The 21,101-nt window shown below is 37.8% G+C and overlaps 1 protein-coding gene and 1 non-coding gene across 2 annotated transcripts in view; one reads left to right on the top strand and one right to left on the bottom strand.

Annotated features, from left to right (window-relative positions):
• Positions 1-1,280: 1,280 nt before the first annotated feature.
• IHO1 (interactor of HORMAD1 1) overlaps positions 1,281-21,101 on the top strand; it is a 37,014-nt gene continuing 17,193 nt past the window's right edge. Inside the window, exons 1-4 of the mRNA XM_008703793.1 lie at positions 1,281-1,358; positions 9,395-9,465; positions 12,443-12,614; positions 14,337-14,500. Coding sequence (XP_008702015.1) covers positions 9,410-9,465; positions 12,443-12,614; positions 14,337-14,500 — 392 coding nt within the window. The 5' untranslated portion in view covers positions 1,281-1,358; positions 9,395-9,409. The remainder of the gene's footprint in view (positions 1,359-9,394; positions 9,466-12,442; positions 12,615-14,336; positions 14,501-21,101) is intronic.
• On the bottom strand, positions 14,872-14,978 carry LOC121102647. The gene has a single exon (XR_005834765.1). It is a non-coding gene; the product is annotated as a U6 spliceosomal RNA (small nuclear RNA).

The following is a 21,101-nucleotide window of genomic DNA, read 5'->3' as shown; positions in this document are numbered from 1 at the left end:
TGGTTGTGTGCCCAGCAAGGGAGAACAACAGTGAGGAGCCCTGTAAGAGGTATGGAATGGAGTGTAGGTGGGAAAGAAGCAAGGGTAAGGGGAGATTGGAGACACCAAAGATAATCATGGGAACTCTGGCTTGTATTTGAGTAGAGTAGGAGCAGCGGAGAGTTGAGCAAAGGGGCAATATGATCTGGCTTAAGGTTTGAACTCTGCTTCATAAAGAAGACTCTATAAAGTTGGGACAAGGGTGGAATCAGGGAGACCAGTTTGGAGGCCATTCCAGTAATCCAAGCTGGTGGCAGTAGAGTAGTGTTGTCAGATTTAGTAAATAAAAATATAAGACACCCAGTTAAATTTGAATTCGGGTAAACAATGTTTTTTTTAGTACAAATGTGTCCCATGCAATATTTGGGAAATTCAGATTTAACTGGGCATCCTATATTTTACCTGGTAAACCTATAATGGAAGGAATGAGAAGTGGGCAGATTCTGGATATGTTTTGAAGGAATTAGCCATAGTATTTGCTGACAGATTGGATGTTTTAAAGCAAAGCACAAACATTAGATTATTTTAAATATTTAGAGAGAGAGAGCATGAGCAGGAGGGGCAAAGGGAGAGGAAGAGAGAATCTCAAGCAGACTCCATGCTGAGCACAGAGCCTGACTGGAGGTTTGATCTCACGACCTATGAGATCATGACCTGAGCTGAAACCAAGAGTCGGACACTTAACCAACTGAGCCACACAGGCACCCCTTGCCTTTTTTTTTTTTTTTAAGATTTTATTTTTTTATTTGACAGACAGCCAGAGAGAGAGGGAACACAGCAGAGGGAGTGGGAGAGGAAGAAGCAGGCTCCCAGCGGAGGAGCTTGTTGCAGGGCTTGATCCCAGAACGCCGGGATCATGCCCTGAGCCAAAGGCAGACGCTTAACGACTGAGCCACCCAGGCGCCCCCACCCCTTGTCTTTTATGCTGTAAAAGAATATAGTCATTGAAACTGTAGAATTAACCACTCTGGATTTTGCCGATTACATTCCTCTGGTTCCACTTAACCCCTGTATTTTCTGTAAACTGGTTCTTAGATCTAGAAGCTTAACCAGATTAAGTCTCAATATTTTTGGCAAGTATACCTACTTCTTTGGTAATGCTTGGCACCTCCTGTTGAACTGGAACAAGAGGTTCTTACTTTGGTTTTAGCAGCCATTGATAATCATTGCCTAGATTCATTATTTTCATTGGACCTCCAAAATGGTTATAATCTAATTCTACCATTCATTCTGTGTTTATTAGCTGGAATACTTCCATAAAGAAGAACTTTCTTACCATCTATATGTTGGTTACCTTGAGGTACATCTATTCTAGAAAGGTAAGATAAATGATTGATTCTTTTGTCTACCCTACCAGTTTTCAGAATAATAAGTTGTTGCCTATCCTCCAAAGTGACTGATGAGGGTTTAAAAAAAACCATAATTATAAATTTAAAGCCCCTTTAAGTTAGCTCTTCAGTAGTCTTTGGTCCTGGTAGTCTAATTAACTTCTTTGTTCTCTGGGACAACAAGATGTCCTAGACTCATCTCGCACATTTCCTGTCCCAGACCTGGTTCCTTTTAGTGGTGAGTGGTATTTTAAGACCAAAAGCTGGGTGTGAATTATTGGCTTATATGTCTTGATCATTTTCTATAAGACTTTAATGTAAAACAAAATGTCCTATTTATTTATTTTAAAGATTTTATTTATTCATTGAGAGAGCACAAGTTGGGGGGTGGGCAGGGAAGAGGCAGAGGGAGGAGGAGCAGACTCCCCGTTGAGCAGGGAGCCCAAGACAGGGCTCATCCCAGGACCCAGAGATCATGACCTGAGCTGAAGGTAGAAGCTTAACCATCTGAGCCACCCAGGCGCCCCACAAAATGTTCTTTTTAAAAATTTTATGTAGTTAGGGCGCTGGGTGGCTCAGTCAGTAAAGCATCTGGCTCTCGATTTCAGCTCAGGTCATGATCTCTCAGACCTGGGATCGAGCCCCACAAGTCCCACGTCCGGCTCTGCGCTCAGTGCAGAGTTGCTTCAGATCCTCTCTCCCTCTCCCTCCCACTTACTCTCTTTCTCTCTCAAGTAAATAAATCTTTTTAAAAAATTTATGCAGTCAAATTTATCAGTGTTTTCTCTTACTACTTCTGAATTTTGAATCAAACTTTTCCCCATGTCCAGGCTATAGAGGAATTTTTCAGCTTCTCTCCTGCCCCCCCACCCCAGTGCTTTTATGGTTTTATTTTTATATGATCTCTGATCCATTTGGATATTTTGTGGTATATGGTGAAAGGACTAGATTTAGTCTTAATCTTTTTTCATATAGCTATTCAGTTATCCCAACTCTACTTTAAAAAAAAAAAAAGACTTTATTTAATTATGTGAAAGAGAGAATGAGAGTGTGCTGGGGGGAGGATAAAACGGAGAGGGACAAGCAGACTCCATGCTGAACGCAGAGGCCCACTCAGGGCTCAGTCTCAGGACCCTGATATCATGACCTGAGCCGAAACCGAGTCAGACAGTTAACTGACTGAGCCACCGAGGCACCCCTCAACTCTACTTTCTTTTCTTTTTTTTTAAGATTTTATTTATTTGAGAGAGAGAGAGAGAAAGAGAGAGCGGCTGGCAGAGGGAGAGGGAGAAGCAGACTCCCTGCTGAGAAGGGAGCCTGATGTGGGGCTCGATTCCAGGACCCTGAGATCATGACCTGAGCTGAAAGCAGACACTTAACTGGCTGAGCCACCCAGGCACCCCTCAACTCTACTTTTTAAAATGTTTTTCTCTCCTCAATATATTTGAGATGCTACCTTTATCATATATTCATATACATTTCCACTTTCAATTAGATCTTTTGTTATGATCTATTCTACTGGCTTGTCTGTCTAATCATGTACCAATATAATGTAAAATTGTAGAAGCTTTATGTTTGTAATATCTGGTAGGGCTGCTCCCCCCCCTTTTTTTTCCTCCTCCTCTTTCCTCTTTTCTATTTCAGGATTTTCCTGGCTGGTCTTGCTTGTTTTCATTTCCAAATGAGCATTATAATCAGTTTTCTCCCTGTAGAAAAAAAAATGATGGTATTTTTATTGGGACATTTCAAAGTTATAAATTAACCTAGATAGATTTAACATCTTTGTGATGTTGATTCTTTCTATCAATGAACATGATGTATCTTTCTCATTATTCAAGAATGGTTTATAGCTTTCTTCACATAACTTTTGGACATTTCTTGTTAAGTTTTTGCCTAGGTTTCTTTTTTCACCTTAAAGAGATATAATTGACAAAATTATAATATATTTAAAGTGTATATCATGATGATTTGACATTGTGAAAAGATCTCCCCCATCTAGTTAATTATTACATTCATCACTTTGTAAATCACTTATTTGTTTGTTTATATATGTATGTGTGTATTTATTTGGTGAAACTATTTAAGTTCTACTCTCAGCAAATTCCAATTATACAGTACAGTGTTATCAACTATACTCACCACATAATTCATTAGGTTCTCAGAACTTATTCATCTTATAGCTAAAAGTTTGTACCCTTTTACCAGTGTCTCCCTATTTCCATCACCCTCTAGCCTTTGCAAACCACTTTTCTACTCTCTGTTTCTATGAGTTTGACCTTATTTTTCCCTTTTCTTTTTTTTTTTAAGATTCCACATGTATGTGAAACCATGCAGTCTTCTCTGTCTGGCTTCTTTCACTTAGCATAATGCCCTTAGGTTCCATCCATGTTGTCACAAGTAGCAGACTTTCTTTCTTTCTCATGGCTGAATAATATTCCTCTCTCTCTCTCTCTCTCTCTCTCTCTCTCTCTCTGTGTGTGTGTGTGTGTGTGTGTGTATCATACCTTCTTTATCCATTCATCCATTGAGAGACCTTTAGTTTGTTTCTAGATCTTGACTATGTGAATAATGCTGCAATGAACATGGAGTACAGATGTCTCCATGGAGTGCATGCAATGAACATGGAGTACAGATGTTTTCATTTCCTTTGGATATATACCCAGAAGTAGGATTGCTGGATTATATATTGTAGTTCTATTTTTAATTTATTGAGGAAACGCCATACTATTTTTTATAGTGGCTGCACCAGTTTACATTACCAGCAACAATGCAAAGTTTCCCTTTTCTCCAAATCTTCACCAATATTAATCTCTTGTTATTCTGATGATGGCCATCCTGTCAAGTGTGAGATGACATCTCTGGGTGGTTTTGATTTGCATTTCCCTGATGAATAGTGATGTTGAGCACCTTTTCAAGTACCTTATGCCATTTGTGTATCTGCTTTGGAAAAATGTCTGTTCAGTTCCTCTGCCCATTTATTAATTGGTTTGTTTGGGTTTGTACAAGTCCTTTATGTATTTCGGGTATTAACCCTTTATCAGCTATATGGTTTGCAAATGTTTTCTCCCATTCCACAGATTGCCTTTTCATTTTGTTGAAGATTTCCTTTGCTGTGTAGAAGCTTTTCAGTTTGATGTGGTTTCACTTGTTCATTTTGCTTTTGTTGCTTTTGCTCTTCATGTCAAGATCAAAAAATCATTGCTAAGATTGAGGTCAAGGAGCTTACCCCCTATGTTTTCCTATAGGAATTTAACTGTTTCAGGTGTTAAATTTTTAATCTATTTTGAATTGATTTTGTATGTAATGTAAGACAAGGGTCCAGTTTCATTCTTTGGTATGTGGCTGTCAAGTTTTCCCAGCACTATTTATTAAAGAGACTATTCTTTTCCTATTGTATATTCTTGACTCCTTTCTCATAAATTAATCAACCATATATGCATGGGTTAATTTCTGGGCTCTCTTTTCTATTCCATTGATGTATTTGTCGAGTTGTTTGTTTTATCATTGAATTTTAAGAGTTCTTTGTATGTTTGGGACACCTGGCTGACTCTGTCAGTGGAGCATGTGACTCCTAATCTCAGGGTCATGAGTTTGAGCTCCATGTTAGGTGTAGAGATTACTTTAAAAAATAATTTTTTAAAGATTTATTTATAATATAATATATAATATAATATAATATAATATAATATAATATAATATAAAAGATTTATTTATTTGACAGAGAGAGACAGCCAGCGAGAGAGGGAACACAAGCAGGGGGAGTGGGAGAGGAAGAAGCAGGCTCCCAGCGGAGCAGGGAGCCTGATGTGGGGCTTGATCCCAGGACCCTCGGATCACGCCCTGAACCAAAGGCAGACGCTTAACGACTGAGCCACCCAGGCGCCCCATAAAAAATAATATGTTTTTTTTTTTTAAAAAAGGGTTCTTTGTGTATTTTGGAAACTATGGATACCTTTTTCAGATGTCTTTTGCAAATATTTTCTTCCAGTATGTGCCTTGTTTTCTCACTTTCTTGACCGTGTTTTTCACAGAGAAGTTTTTAATCTTAGGGAAGTCCAGCTTATTAATTCTTTCATTCATGGATCATGTCTTTGGTGTTGTATTTACAAAGTCTTTGGCAAATGCAGGGGTCATCTATATTTTCTCCTATGTTATTTTCAAAGAGTTTTTTATGGCTTCACATTTTACATTTAGGTCTATGATCCATTTTCAGTTAATTTTTTGTGAAAGGTATAAGGTCTGTGTCTAAATTTTCTTTGCATGTGGATATCCAGATGTTCTAGCACAATTTGTTTAAAAGACTATGTTTTCTTCATTTTATTGACTTTGCCGCCTTGTCAAAGATAGTTGACTATATTTGAGTGAGTCTATTTCTGGGCACTCTATTCTGTTCCATTGATCTATTAGTCTATTCCTTTGCCAGTACCACATAATTTTGATTAGTGTAGCTTTATAGTAAATCTTGAAATTGGGTAGTGTCTGTCATCTGACTTTGTTCTTCTTCTTCAATATTGTGTTGGCTATTCGGGATCTTTTGCTCCTCCATATAAACTTTAGAGTCAGTTTGTCAATATCCACAAAATAACTTGCTCAAATTTTTATTGAGATTGTTTGAATATATAGACCAAGTTGGAAAGAACAACATTTTAACAATATTGAGTCTTCTTATCCATGAACATGAATATCTCTCCATTTATTTAGTTCTTCTTTGATATCTTTCATCAGAATTTTGTGGTTTTCTTCATATACATCTTATACATATTTTGTTATAAGTATTTTAGGAGTGCTAATGTAAATGGTGTTGTGTTTTTAATTTCAAATTCCATTTGTTTATTGTTGGTATATAGGAAAGTGATTAACTTTTGTGTATTAATCTTTATCTTGCAACACTGGTATAATCACTTGTTTGTTCCAGGAGTTTGTCACTTCTTTTGGATTTTCTCCATAGAAAGTCACGTGGTTTTGAACGAAGACAGTTTTATTTCTTCTTTTCCAATCTATTTACCTTTCGTTTCCTTTTATTGTTTTATTTCATTAGTTAGAACTTCTAGTACAATGTTGTATTGAGAGAAGAGGGGGAATCGTTGCCTTGTTCCTGATCTTAAGAGAGAAGACTTTTAGTTTCTCATCAAGTATGATGTTAGCTTTGAAATTTTGTGTAGATGTTTTCTATCAAGTTGAGGAAGTTCCCCTCTATTTCCTACTTTTCTGAGAGTTTTTCTCATGAATGGGTGATGGATTTTGTCAAATGCTTTTCTTAAAATTAATAAATTAATTTTTTTAGTAGGCTCCACACCTAGTATGGAGCCCAGCACAGAGCTTAAACTCACAACCTTGAGATCAAGACCTGAACTGAGATCAAGAGTCAGACACTCAACCAACTGAGTGACCCAGGCACCCCAAATGCTTTTTTAGTATTTATTAATTTGATCACATGATTTTTCTTCTCTAGTCTGTTGATGTGATGGTTTACATTATTTGATTTTCAAATGTTGAAATAGCTTTGTGTGTCTAGAATAAATAACACTCAGTTGTGTATAATTCTTTTTATATATTGTTGCATCCAATTTGCTAATATTTTGTTGATGATTTTGCACCTATGTTCATGAGAGATCTTGGTCTGTGGTTTTCATTTCTTACAATGTCTTTATCTGGTTTTGGTAATAGGATGAGATTTTAGAGAATTGGCATAATTTCTTCCTTAATTGTTTGGTAGAATTCACTTGTGGATCTGCCTGGACAATATTGCCAGTTTTTAAAATGAATTTTCTTCAGTTTTCATCTCAATGAGGTATTTTATTAATTTATTTGTATCATGGGATAGTAATATTACACTGAACTTCTTTGAAGGTATTCTACACAGTCTAAACTGTGTTCAAGAGTGCTGAGACAAAATAATTAATTAACTCTGGTATTTAGTCCCAACCTTGCAGAAATTTTATTCTCAGCTAGGTGAATGCGAGAGACTTGGTGTGTTACATATGAGAGTCCTTTGAACTGAGAGTAGGTGAATGTCAAAGTCTCCACGAGACCATAGATTTGTTTGAAAATGGTGAAGCCACAGTCTCTGAGGAAGTAATTAAGAAGCACCTAAAAAGTGCCAGTATCCATATCCAGGCACTGGATATTCATGTTCTTGAATCCCTATCCCCACTTTTAAAGATAGGTGTTGTCTTCATTTAACTGATAAGGAAACTGGGATTCAAAGAAGTTAACTAATTTCAGATGCCTGTCTGGCTCAGTTGGTAGAGCATGTGACTCTTCATCTCAGGTTTGTAAGTTTGAACCCCACATTGAATGTGGAAATTACTTAAAAATAAAATCTTAAAAAAGAAAAAAAAAAAAACAAAGAAGTTAGCTAATTTGCCCAAGTTCACACTATAAATCAGGATCTGAACCTTGATCTTATTCCTCTAAAGTCATATCCTTTCAAGTCATTACCAAGCTGCTCATAAAGGAAGAAATACAGAGTTGCTTGTTTCTAGAAAGTATCTAAGACAGACCCAGTGTTGAGAAACGAGAGCACAGCATGGCCTTCGGTAATGGGTTGACCTAGCATAGAACATATTTACCTCCAAATTCAGATAGAACTTGAACTAATTATTTAGACCATGTGAGTCCTTACAAACTTCTAAGTGGGAATAACAACACCTGCCTCACAAAATCATTAACTTTGTATCCTGCAGCATATCTAGCACTGTGCCCAATACATAGTAGGGTTATGTAAATGATAATGCCTTTCACCCCTTGATCCTGTGATCTGTGCTTACTAGTCTTGCAAAACAAGTGGTTATAAACACCCCAATGTATCTATTTTTCTAAAAAATTAGAAAACTTTGGGGCGCCTGGGTGGCTCAGTCGTTGGGCTTCTGCCTTTGGCTCGGGGCATGATCCCGGCGGTCTGGGATCGAGCCCCACATCGGACTCCTTGGCAGGGAGCCTGCTTCTTCCTCTCCCACTCCCCCTGCTTGTGTTCCCTCTCTCGCTGGCTGTCTCTCTCTGTGTCAAATAAGTAAATTTTAAAAAATCTTAAAAAAAAATTTAGAAAACTTCAATGTAACAGATTTCTCTAAACACGATTAAATTATATAAAAGTATACTAAACTGTTTATATTTATTCAGAACTTGTATTTCATTTTATCTAGATCTCTGTTGGGACAATATTTGATGTTTGGTCACATATGCCTACCATTTGTGTGGGAATCATTTTCTGATGCCCTCCTGGTAATATATAATCTGATAAATATGAATGTTCTGTGAGATCAGGAAGACAAAATTTAGAAATTTAGAAATTGGTCTTGTTTCATAAAATCCAGGCTCTGTGATCATAATAATGAACCATAGTGTGCAGTGTGTTGGGTTGACAGTGAGCAGGGTAGCCAATAAGAGGTATGCTCATAAGAGGTGTGGGAAAGCACTTTGCCCAAAACACTCACTCTTCATCAAGCTTCTTTATTGCCCAAATTCCACAGCACTCTTGGCATTCCCATATCCTATGATTGGGGGAGAACTAGTCTTCTTGGGAGAGGTTATAGATTAAGTCATTCATTTTATCAATGCAATGAAAAATAGAGTTTATTGGTCTTTTCCTAAAAGCAGATTATTAATAGGATAGCAAGAGAAAAGGACAAGAGAGCAGAAGATGGAATGCAAATTTACTGTTTCATAGATGACTGGGCTCTCCTGGGTATTAAGAAGGAGGGGATTTGTATGCAATTTAATAGCAGAAAATACCTATTTCTTTTATATTTAAAAATATTTTATTTTTAAGTAATCTCTGCACCCAACACGAAGCTCAAACTCATAACTCCCAAGATCAAGAGTCACACGCTCCACTGACTGAGCCAGCCAGGTGCCCTGAAAATACCTGTTTCTGACACATACGTAATGGGAGTTTTCACCAAATGAATGGGAATGTAGTTGCTGAAATGTCCTCATCTACATTTAATAGTCACCAGTAAAGTAATCTTTGGGGGGAAGTTATACTATCTTAACCTTTTAAATTAATATTCCTCTCTTTTTAATAGGGCTAACCATAAGAAATGAATTTCAATGTCTGGAATATCAAAGAGATGCTCAGTATTCCCTCAGGCTCTGGGTAAGTTTTCTGGTTATATTCTCTGATACTGAGGGTCTTATATTTGTATTGATTTCATAGAAAAAGGCTCTCCTTCTTATTAGTTAATTAGTAATAGAGTTACTTCATACAGCTTCTTCCCCTTCTTCTCCCTTCCTTTCACTGCTCTCCCATCCTCGTCTTTTTCCTTTTGCCCGATTTTCTGATTATAAAAGCAATGTCAGTTCAGCTGTGTGTGTTAACTGAGCAGTGGCTCTGTGTGCAGCACTGGGCCCAAGGACTATAGGGCCTGTGAGAATTAGACATGGCCCAACATCTAGAAATTCACCTTGGTTGGAGCGATTGCTATTGAAACAGCAGGGAGCGACATCAAGACAATGTTCAGGCACGTATTCAGTTGTGTAGTACCATTCGTAGGCGCTGTGGAGTTAAGAGCCACTCCAGCTGTTGACAAGGCTCACTAAGATATTGCCCTTTCTGCTGCTCCCCTGAAGTATTTACATTTGTGTCTGCCAGACATGCAGTGGGCCTGCCATTGCTAACTTGGTGGATGTGCCCCAGAGGTAGTATATATTTAAGGGATTTCTAATTGTTTTTGGCATGTTTTATTATTGGATAGTTTATTTTCTTCGTAGCACCTTCCTGAAGACAGTGATTAATTCAATAAAAACCTAGAGCACTGTGCTTTTATTTCTCAAAAAGAAAAAAAAATGCTTACAGTTGATATTGAGTAGGGAAAAATCTATCTTTGTTAAATTCTAGATCATAGCTTTAAGATGTAAATCCTATGTAATTTCTATAACCTCACAGGTTTTTTTTTTCTAGCCCAGCTAATTATTCTCTTTGACCTGAGAGGGGAGTCAAAGAGAGCTATTTAAGCTATTTTGAGCAGTGATTACGCAACCCGTATTATAATACATGTGTGCAGCCCATTACCTTAGCTAATCTTAGAAAATGGTTCTATCAGTGAAATAATTGCTCTTTCCTGTGCTGAACTATTAGAGTTTCTTTTTGTCTCGCATTAATATATGATGGTTCCTTTGGCTTAGGATATGTACTTATATGCTATCTAATTATTTTAGATTTGGCTTATTTATTTATTTGGGAGGAGGGGAGAAAGTCAGAGCAGGCGGGGGGAGGGGCGGAGGGAGAGGGAGAAAGAGAATCAAGAATCTTAAGTGGGCTCCATGCCCAGAGCAGAGCCCAATTCAGGGCTCAATCTCACAACCCTGAGATTTATGACCTAAGCCAAAATCAAGAGTTGGATGCTTAACAAACTGAGCTACCCAGGTGCCCCTAGATTTAGCTTTTTTAAAAAGGAATGGTTTGTGTTTGTGTGTTTTAATGAAAAGCATATTTTTTCAGGTTGCACAACAGCGTTAAGTAACACAAATTGTTACTGAGATATCTTTCAAGTAAAAACTTGAAGACTGTCTTTTACTTGTCTGCCTGTTTATGTGCTGTCTCTGTAATAGGCTCAGTACACTGTGTTCAGGTGTGATTATATCATTATCAATATCACTCTCCCTTTCATATGAGAGGTTTAAAGACTGGTGTAGATATCCAGGGGAAGCAAGTTGGAAGTCCACAGCTGGAAGTCCTTCAAGCAAGAATAATACACTAAAGGTGTGAAAGGGAACACCACTTTGTTTCAAAAACAATGTTTAATGGATCCTCCTGTGCACAAATCTGAGTTGATGATATTCTTCAGTCTGGGTGAGGCCTGTATTAGTCTGCTAGGTTGCCATAACAAAGTACCCTAAACTGGATGGCTTCAACAATAGACATTTATTTTCTCAGTTCTGGAGATTGGAAGTCGTAGAACCATGTGCCAGCTGGATCATTTCTGGTGAGGGCTCCCTTCCTGGCTTGCGGTCAACTGTCTTCTCTCTGTGTCCTCACATGGAGGAAAAAGAAAGAAAGGAGGGCAAACTCTCTGGTGTCTCTACTTGTAAGGGCCTTAATCCCATCATGAAGGCCCCACCCTCATGACCTTGTCTAACCCTAACTACCTCCCAAAGGCCGCATTTCAAATACTATCACATTAGGGATTAGGACTTCAACATATGAATTTTTGGAGAACACAAAATATTCAGTCTGTAACTAACCTGTCTTGTGTTTTTTTGTATTAGGACTCCTATTCTCCCTGTAATCCTGCTGCCTCCCTTCCCTGTAGGCACACTCTAGGAAAGTTAACGAGAGTCTAATTCACCTTCTACACACACAGTTATATACTTATTTGGTGTGGTATGATGTAGATTTAAAAGATTATATAAATGATATAGAGTTCATTCCATTTTTACTCTTTTTCTGCACTCAAAATTACATTTTTGAGACTTATTCATGCGTTATATGTAAATTTAGTTTATTGCTTCTGACTAATGCATCAGTTATATGCATACACCGTATTTTATTTTTATCTATTCCCTTAGTGATTAACAGATTCAACTTTCTTTTTTAGAGAGAGCAAGAGACCGAGTGAGAGAATGGGGGTGGGAAGGAGGCACAGAAGAAGGAGAGAGAGAATCCCAAGCAGACTCCTCGCCCAACACAGAGCCCTACATGGGGCTTGATTCCATGAACCTAGATCATGACCTGAGCTGAAATCAAGAGTTGGATGCCCAACTGACTGAGCCACCCAGGCACCCCCAGATTCAACTTTTTAAAAGATAATGTTCTTTTAATCCCTAAAGATTTCAGGAACTTTGATCCCCCAAATGGTGTTATAGCCCACAGTACTGTTGTACAAGGAATAATGGTGCCAGTCCTTAGTGTTTGAATTTCCATCTGATTGTTTTTCTGTAATCAAAATGCCTGGAATTTAGAATTTCTTTGTGTTTCTTTATAGGTAGTACTGGCAGTGTGCAGGGGACTAGGAGGTCAGGACAAACTAGTACTCTGCCCAGAATATTCAGAAATGAGTAGCTGTGAATTATGATTTCACTTTTTCAGAAAGTTTGCCCACTTGATATACTTCTCTTTTCTTGCTTAATTTCAGGACCACTAAGTCATCTAGCTGGAATAATAATCAAACTGATTACTCCAGTCTCAGTGATTCCCAGTTCCTCTTTGGATCCCAGTTCTGTCCGGAAAGTTCAGAGACTCTGTCAGCACCCTTGGATGGTGTCCACTTGAGACATCCAAAACAGTCACAACAGAATTCTCTGGACGTGAGTCTCATTTCCAGAATTTCTCTGCACACATTTCATAGTCATTATGGAGATAAGCAATAAAGAAGACTTATTCTGTTCTATTATATTTTAGAATTATACATCTCTAAGGATTACTCTCCTAAATGGATTTACACTCGATTGATAACTCAGTAGTCTGATAAACTTGGTAGTCTGAAATGGAAAAATATATATATATATATTGCAAAATATTGCCAGTGCCTTGACCCTCAGGGAGAGACAAATATTGCATGACATTTTCTAACACATACTATTGTTTGTGAAAATTTCATAAGAAACAAGAGTTTTAGAAAAATAGGAATAAAGTAACATAAATTTTATTTTAAATGGAAATTTTTTCTAAGAAACTTTAGGTGCTTTGTGGATTTTAGCCTACTGTGCTACATTATCTCCTTGAAGAAGGATGTGAGGATTCTGAGGACTTAGTTAATGAATAAGGGCCAGAATCAAGAACAGAGTCTCCTGAGTCCTCAATTTTTTGAGACCAGCCTGTCTTCTTTCATGGGTCAGAAATATTTTTCTATATTTATTTATTTTGGTCTAAAACTAGATTTAACTTTATATATAGACTTAACTGAATCAAATAGAGAGTCCATGGATAAGATTAGGTCAGTGCTTTAAGATGTAGGGTATGCTCTCAGATAAGTATTTCAGTACAAAAATTGGTACCCAGTGATATGAAGGAGAAAATGTACTCCCTGAATGTTTCAGGGTAATTTTTGCCTCAGAATGCTGAAAATGACTCACCACATTTCAGCATGCTTACTGTCAAGTCCAGGTCAAACTTATCAACAAGTCTAGTTCAACTAGTAATTGAGTTAAACTTATTATGTAAACTTAACATATCATCTCAGAGACAGCATAAAGAATTCTGTTATTGCCTTCAAATTTGTGCAATGGATTTTAAGCCATTTTAGCTGATATTTTATTATTATTATTTTTTTTAAATTTGGCTCCGCACCCAACGTGGAGCTTGAACTCGTGACCCTGAGATTAGGAGTCATGTGCTCTACTGACTAAGTAAGCCAGGCACCCTGATTAGCTGATGTATATATATATTTTTAAGATTTTATTTATTAGAGAGCGAGAGTGAGAGCGCGAGCACAAGCAGGGGGAGTGGCAGGGAGAGGAGAGAAGCAGACTCTCTGCTGAGCAGGGAACCTGATGCCATGCAGGACTCAATCCCAGGACCCTGAGATCATGACCCGAGCCAAAAACAGACGCTTAACTGACTGAGTCACCCGGGCGCCCATAGCTGACATTTTTAATATCTCTGGGCTGGTAAGACAGAAACCTTGTTAATAAAAAGAGTTGCTGGGGTGCCTGGGTGGCTCAGTTGTTAAGCGTCTGCCTTTGCAAAATGTTAAGCGTTCTGGGATGGAGCCCCACATCGGGCTCCCTGCTCAGCGGGAAACCTGCTTCTCCCTCTCCCACTCTCCCTGCTTGTGTTCCCTCTCTCTCTGCCTTTCTCTCTGTCAAATAAATAAAATAAATAAAATCTTTAAAAAATAAATAAAAAAAGAGTTGCTTTATTTTAATGTAATTTTCTGATGTATATGAAATAAAAAGGAAATACTACATGCCATGTTGTTTTTTAGTAGTATTTTGCATGTAAAGGTGACTCTGCATTGTGTAGAAAATAGTGAATGCTATAAATATTTTCATGTCTGAAATGCTGTGATTTTTTTTTTCATTTAACAGAGTGAACCTAGTATTTTCACAAAGTACCAGACAAAACCCCAGCTGTTTGGAGGAGATACAAACGATAGAGGTTTATTTCCTCTTCCTTTGTCAGTTGGAAAATCAAAGGGCCTCTTGGAACAGTTTGAAGAGAAAAAGAAAAGGGCAAAAGACAAATGTGACAGGTATGCAAACTTTTCAAGTGGATGAGACATCTCATATCTTTTGAGGGAAACAGAAATGGAATATTAATAGTCAAATAATTTTATTTCAGTATGATAATACTGTTGCCTTTATAGCTCATCTAATAATTACTCTTTATTTGCTTACTTGTCAGTGTGACTTGTGGCAGATTTGAATTTGGCTGCCACAGTTCTGGCCCTCTGAAAAAGTAAGCTAATGGACTTCTTAGAGAAATACAGTATTCAAGTAATGTTATGTTTATTTTGCCAAAATCTGCTCTTTAATTTGTTATCTTTTCAGATCATCTGATTTAGGAAATTGGGTAACAGTTGTTTTAGGGTCAAGAATATAACACACGAATTCCTTTTCTTTTTTAAATATGGAATGCTTCACAAATTTGCGTGTCATACTTGCGCAGGGGCCATGCTAATCTTCTCTGTATGGTTCCAATTTTAGTATATGTGCTGCCGAAGTGAGCACAGCACATGAATTCTTTAAAAAGCTGATTCAGGCTATTCAGGCTGATTTTCTCACATTGAAATGTTGGTATTCTTTTTAAGACTTTATTTTTAAGTAATCTCTATACCCATTATGGGGCTCGAACCCATAACCCCCAAATCAAGAGTCACATGCTCCACTGACTGAGCCAGCCAGGTGCTGCAAAATGTTGGTATTTTTTAAGATATACCCTAAATTTTATACATAGTCTTATTTGTTAGTTTTATGTTTATTCATTTACCTCAGCAAATACATGAGATAAATTAGGGCTCCTGTATTAATAAATAAATAATTTGAAGTCACTGAGGAAATTAAGTTGTTCATTTCTTGGTAGTAAGTTACCAGGGAACATCTTTAGGTGTCATGGAAATTATAACACTCAAGCAGAGATATACTTTATTATTTCTGTGACAGTGAAGATGTGTCACTTAGAGTCACCACTGTTACTTTCATTTTGAAAGAGCCAAAGTTTCTTTAAGGATTCTTAGACTAAGTATCCTTTCTGTTGAATACTTATCTTCCTTTAGTGAGAAAACCAAAATGCTCTGAAGTGTTTGATTCTGTTGGTAAATAAACATTTCCCAGACATTGAGAGATTTCTTTTCCCTGGGAATCCAGGCTCTAGGACCCTACAGTTTCTCAGAGGCCCCTCATGGCTTTAGTACAGTACTGCAGAATACTCACCTTCTTACTCCTTCAGATAGATGAATGTTAAATTTTTTTGTTCTCTGGGCATGGGATTATATTTTGTTTGATCAAGATTTCTGCAGCAAGGGCAGGCTGGCTGACTCTGTTGGTAGAGCATGAGACCCTTCATCTCAGGGTTGTGAGTTTGAGCCCCACATTGGGTGTAGCGATTACTTAAAAAAAAAAAAAAAAAAAAAGGATTCTGCAGCTAAAAAAACTTTTTTGAAACATTAAATTTCTCTCAACATTTTCTTCTTTCCTTCCTCTCTCTCTCTCTCCCTTTATCATTTCCTTCTCTTTTTTGTAGTGAAATGAGTTTCTGTTAACAATTTTTTACAAGATAGAAAAAAATATATAGCACATAAATAGAACAAATAATGAGGACTCTGAAGAATCTCTCTCCATTAAAAGTTCAAGCTTAAGATACTGACTTATATAATAGGCAAAAAAATCATAATTTTAATAAATTCTGGCAAAAATAAAACCCAATATTTTATTTTATTATTATTCCTTTTAAAGATTTTATTTATTTTAGAGAGAGAGAGAGCGCGCATGAGCGTGAGCAGGGGTAGGGGCAAATAGAGAGGAGCAAGGGGAGAAGGAGAGAATCTCAAGCAGACTCTACCCTAAGTGTGGAGACTGATGTGGGGCTCCATCCCACAACCCTGAGATCATGACCTGAGCCAAAATCAAGAGTCGGTTGCATAACTGACTGAGCCACCCAGGTGCCCCAAAACTCAAGATTTTAGTTTTAGATTTGTTTTTGTGTGTGTGTGTCAATTAGTGCTTGTCAGAACTGTGGTAAGAATGGGGTACCTGACTGTCTCAGTTGGTAGAGCATGCAACTCTTGATCTCAAGGTCCTGAGTTCAAGCCCTATGTTGGGTGTGGAGCCTACTTAAAAAAATGTGAGGGGCGCCTGTGTGGCTTAGTCAGCTAAGTGTCTGCCTTCGGCTCAGGTCATGGTCCCAGGGTCTCGGGATCAAGCCCCGCATTGGGTTCCCTGCTTAGCAGGGAGTCTGCTTCTCCATCTGACCTTCCCCTGCTCATGCTCTCTCTCTCTCAGATAAATAAAATCTTTTTAAGAATGTGAGAAGGAGTGAAAATTTTTTAAATGAGAGAGAGAATGCATACCACTGTAAATTTGGAAGCAGGAAAGTGATAAGACATGGTGCAGGGTCCAAACATAAGAGATGCTACAAACCTATAAGACATGGATTTACATATTGTGTTTTGAAAGTACATATTTTCCCAAACTTATAGAGAAAACATATGAGGGAAAGAAATCTTAAAAGAATCCCAATCGATTAGCTCAGATTGCATTGTTATGACCATTTTGGTAGCAAATAGAAACTCACCTCAAACTAGCTTTGACAAAACAGAGGTTATATTAGCTCTTTTAACCAATCTGGGAAGGACAGGGAATGAAATGAAATCAGAATCTCTTTTCTGTGCTTCTCTCTCCATCTATACTTTATTCTTTCCTATTAGAGACCAGCTTCCTATCAACACAGAGAAAGGCAGTCTTTTCCCTTGGTTTGAATTTGAAAAATCCTAGTGGAAGCTTATGATAGGCTTGCTTAGATCTTAGGGATGAAAGGAAGGAGGTGTGACTGGAAGTCTTCACCAGAACCACTGTTTGGATGCAGAAAGACGCAGTTCCCCATTAGAGGAGGATTCTGGGTACACCAAACATTGGATGACCATGACCCAGATTATTGGTTTTTTTGTCTGTAATATTTGAGAAAACAGATTAGTCTCATTATGAATAAATCACCTAAATACTACAAGTAGAATATAAAATAACCATGTTCTTTCAATAATTGTTGATCACAATAGTGAAATTTATTCATTCATTCACTAAACAAACACTATGCTAGGCCCGGTACTACGAATTTGTCTTTGTAGTTCTCAGTCTGGGAAGGCAAACAGACATTTGTTGGATAAATAATACAACTAGGCCAGAATTATTGGTTGTAAACAATAGAAATAAGTTCATTTAAATGGAAAAGGAATTTATTTATTTGGTTCTGGTTCTGGGTATGACAGAGTAAGCATACTGTATCCTATCTCTCCCACTGAATGCAACTAAAAGCCCCGGACACAGTCCATGTGGCATTTAAGGACTCTGAAAAGTAAATGGTGGCAACTGGGGAAGGAAACCTGAATTCAAAGTATGAAAGCTCTGGCTTAGAATTTCCTGTGTTTTTGTTTTCAAGCAAAATTTAAAGTGTTTGTTCTGCAACAATCACTGTTGAAGAGAATGAAAAACACAAGCTTCAGGGACACCTGGTTGGCTCAGTCAGTTAAGTGTCTGTCTGTCTCCGGCTCAGGTCATGATCTCAGGGTCCTGGGATCCAGCCTCACTTTGGGCTCCCTGCTCACTGGGGAGTCTGCTTTTCCCTCCTCCTTTACCCCTCCCTCCTGCTTGTGCTCTCTCTCTCTCAAATAAAAAAAATCTTAATAAGAAAAGAAAACAGGGGCGCCTGGGTGGCACAGCGGTTAAGCGTCTGCCTTTGGCTCAGGGCGTGATCCCGGCGTTATGGGATCGAGCCCCACATCAGGCTCCTCCGCTATGAGCCTGCTTCTTCCTCTCCCACTCCCCCTGCTTGTGTTCCCTCTCTCGCTGGCTGTCTCTATCCTGTCGAATAAATAAATAAAATCTTTTAAAAAAAAAGAAAAGAAAACAACAGAGTGGGAAAAATATCTGTAAACATTTTCAGCAAAGGACTTATATTCAGAATATAAAAAAGAACTCTTAAAACTTATTAAATAATAAGCAACTCAATAAAAAAAATGGGTAAAGATTTTAACAAATATTTCAAAGACAGTATATGGGTAACAGGGGTACCTGGCTGGCTCAGTTGGAAGAGCATGTGACTCTTGGTTTCAGGGTTGCGAGTTCAAGCCCCACATTGAATGTAGAAATTACTTAAATAAATAAACTTAAAAAAGTACATATGGATAACAAGTGCATGAAAATGCTCATTACAAAAATGCTCGTAATGATGCTCAGCATCATTAGCCATTTTGGAAATAGAAATTAAACTCGCAATGACATTACTACACATCTATTAGCATGGCTCAATTTAAAACAAATAAAAACTGATAATACCAAGGCGGGGCAAGGATATAGAATAACTGGAATTCTTACTGGTGGAAATGCAAAATGATATAGACTCTCCGGACAAGTTTGACAGTTTCTTATAAAAGTAAACATAAGGGGTACCTGAGTGGCTCAAGCGTTTAAGTGGCTGCCTTCGGCTCAGGTCATGATCTCAGGGTCCTGGGATCCAGCCCCACGTCGGGCTCCCTGCTCAATGGCTAGTCTGCTTCTCCCTCTCCCTCCGTGATCTCTCTCACTCTCACTCTCTCTCAAATAAATAAATAAATAAATAAAAATATTTAAAAATAAAAGTAAACATAATTTACTATATGCCTCTGTAATTCTACTCCTAAGCGTTTACCCTAGATAAATGAAAACTATGTCTACACAGAAGCCTGTACAGTAATGTTTGTTTATAGCAGCTTTGTTCATAATCACCAAAAACTGGACACAACGTGAATATCCTTAAATAAATGAATGTATTAACAAACTATGGTATGTCCATACAACAGAACACTCCTCAGCAGTAAAAAATGAGCTACTGATATACAACTACATGGTGAATCTAAAAGACACTATTCTGAGTGAAGGAAATCAGTCCAAAAGTTATAAACTTTATGACTCCATTTATGTGACATTCTAAGAAAGGCAAAACTATAGAGATGGTGAATAGATCAATGATTACCAGGGGTTAGGGACGGCTGGACTTCACCACAAAGGGACAGCATGAAGGTTTTCTTTGGATACTGCCCTCCTGATTGTGGTAATGGTTACATGAACCCTAAGTTTGTGTTAAAACTCAGAATTGTATACATACACACATACACAGTTAATTTTATATGTTAACTTAAAATTTTTAATGTTAAAAAGTTATTAAAAGATATTAGATGGGTGATGAGTGTCAATTACAATTTAAAAAGAGAGAAAAAGATATTGGGTGGCTTGTTTTATTAGCTAGGATTATGTTCATCTGTATATAACATATATATATACATATAACATATATATACACACATATATAACATATATACATATAACATATACACACACACTCATAATAACAAAACCTTAAAAAAGATAGATGTTTATTTTTCTTTAATGCAAAAATCATCATGAAGCGTGTGGTCCAGGACTAGAATGGTACCTTCATGGTTCTTAAGGATCTAGCTCCTTCTAGCACTCTGGTCTTGCATCCCTAAGGTGTGGCTCCTGTCCTCACAGTGCTTGGTGGCTGCTGGAGTTCCAGCTGTTGTCAGAGTTCCAGACAAACAATGGATGAAGGAAAGAAGAAAGGGTATCTTCCTTTCTATTTAGGACTCTTCTTGAAGTTACACGCAACACTCCTTATACCTCACACTGGCTAAAATTTACTCACATGGCTACACCTAGCTTCGGGGGAGTCGGGGAGTGTCATCTATCTGGGTAGCAGTGCATCGAGGGAGAAAAAAAAAATCAGGATTCTGATTTCCAAGGAAGAAAATGAGGCCACTTTAAGTTTTTGCAACAGTCCTGCAATTGCCAGGTGCTACGCATCATGGAGAATTCTCCAAACCAAGCCACAAAATTAGTCCAGTACAAATTCTGCTGCCCACTAACCCCTGCCCAGAGAGTAGTAGACCCTCCCTGCACTGTAGCCAGTTTAGTCCTAGACCCTGTTACCATTCTCCTAGAACTCTCTCTTCCTTCTGCTGGAGCCACAGCCACTAGAGAGAGAACTCAGTCTTTTTCTCCTGACTCCTGGTCTGGCAAGTTATGTGTGAAGGAAGAGCCCAGGGTTCAGGAGAAACTAGGAAAGCAAGCCCCTGGCACTCTCAACCTCTAGAGGAAGAAAGAGGCTCTGGTTCCCCCCAAGATTGCTAACCTGAAGAACTACTTAAACAGAAAACAGGGTCAAATACAAACCAGCCTAAAATAGACTCTGGACTTTCCACTCTAAGTACAAAGTTGTAAATGGTATAGCAGAGGTTGCATCCAAATGCTTTGGAAGCCCTAGGACAGGCTCCCAGCTCTGACTGGGGGTGTCAGGAAACACTCCATCCAAAGGGGCACATCTAAACTAGGAGTTTTGCGCAGAGATCTTGGGTCTGTCAGAACCTCAAGTTTGCCTCTTAGATCAGTTTACTCTGTGAACCACCATTAACAATGTTTTATATAACGCTGCTCTATTTTTATGTATTTTTTAAAATAAAAATATTGTTTCCTATGGACTATTTTTAATCTGCTTTTTAGATTTAATAATCTTTAATGATTATGTTTCTATTCCATATACAAAATCATTTCTAATGGTTGCATTGTACTCTATCATATGGATCT

The sequence above is a fragment of the Ursus maritimus genome, unplaced genomic scaffold, assembly GCF_017311325.1.
Source record: "Ursus maritimus isolate PB19 unplaced genomic scaffold, ASM1731132v1 scaffold_14, whole genome shotgun sequence".
Classification (NCBI taxonomy): domain Eukaryota; kingdom Metazoa; phylum Chordata; class Mammalia; order Carnivora; family Ursidae; genus Ursus; species Ursus maritimus.
Note: the sequence above shows the minus strand (reverse complement) of the source record. Positions and strands in the feature narration are given on the sequence as shown.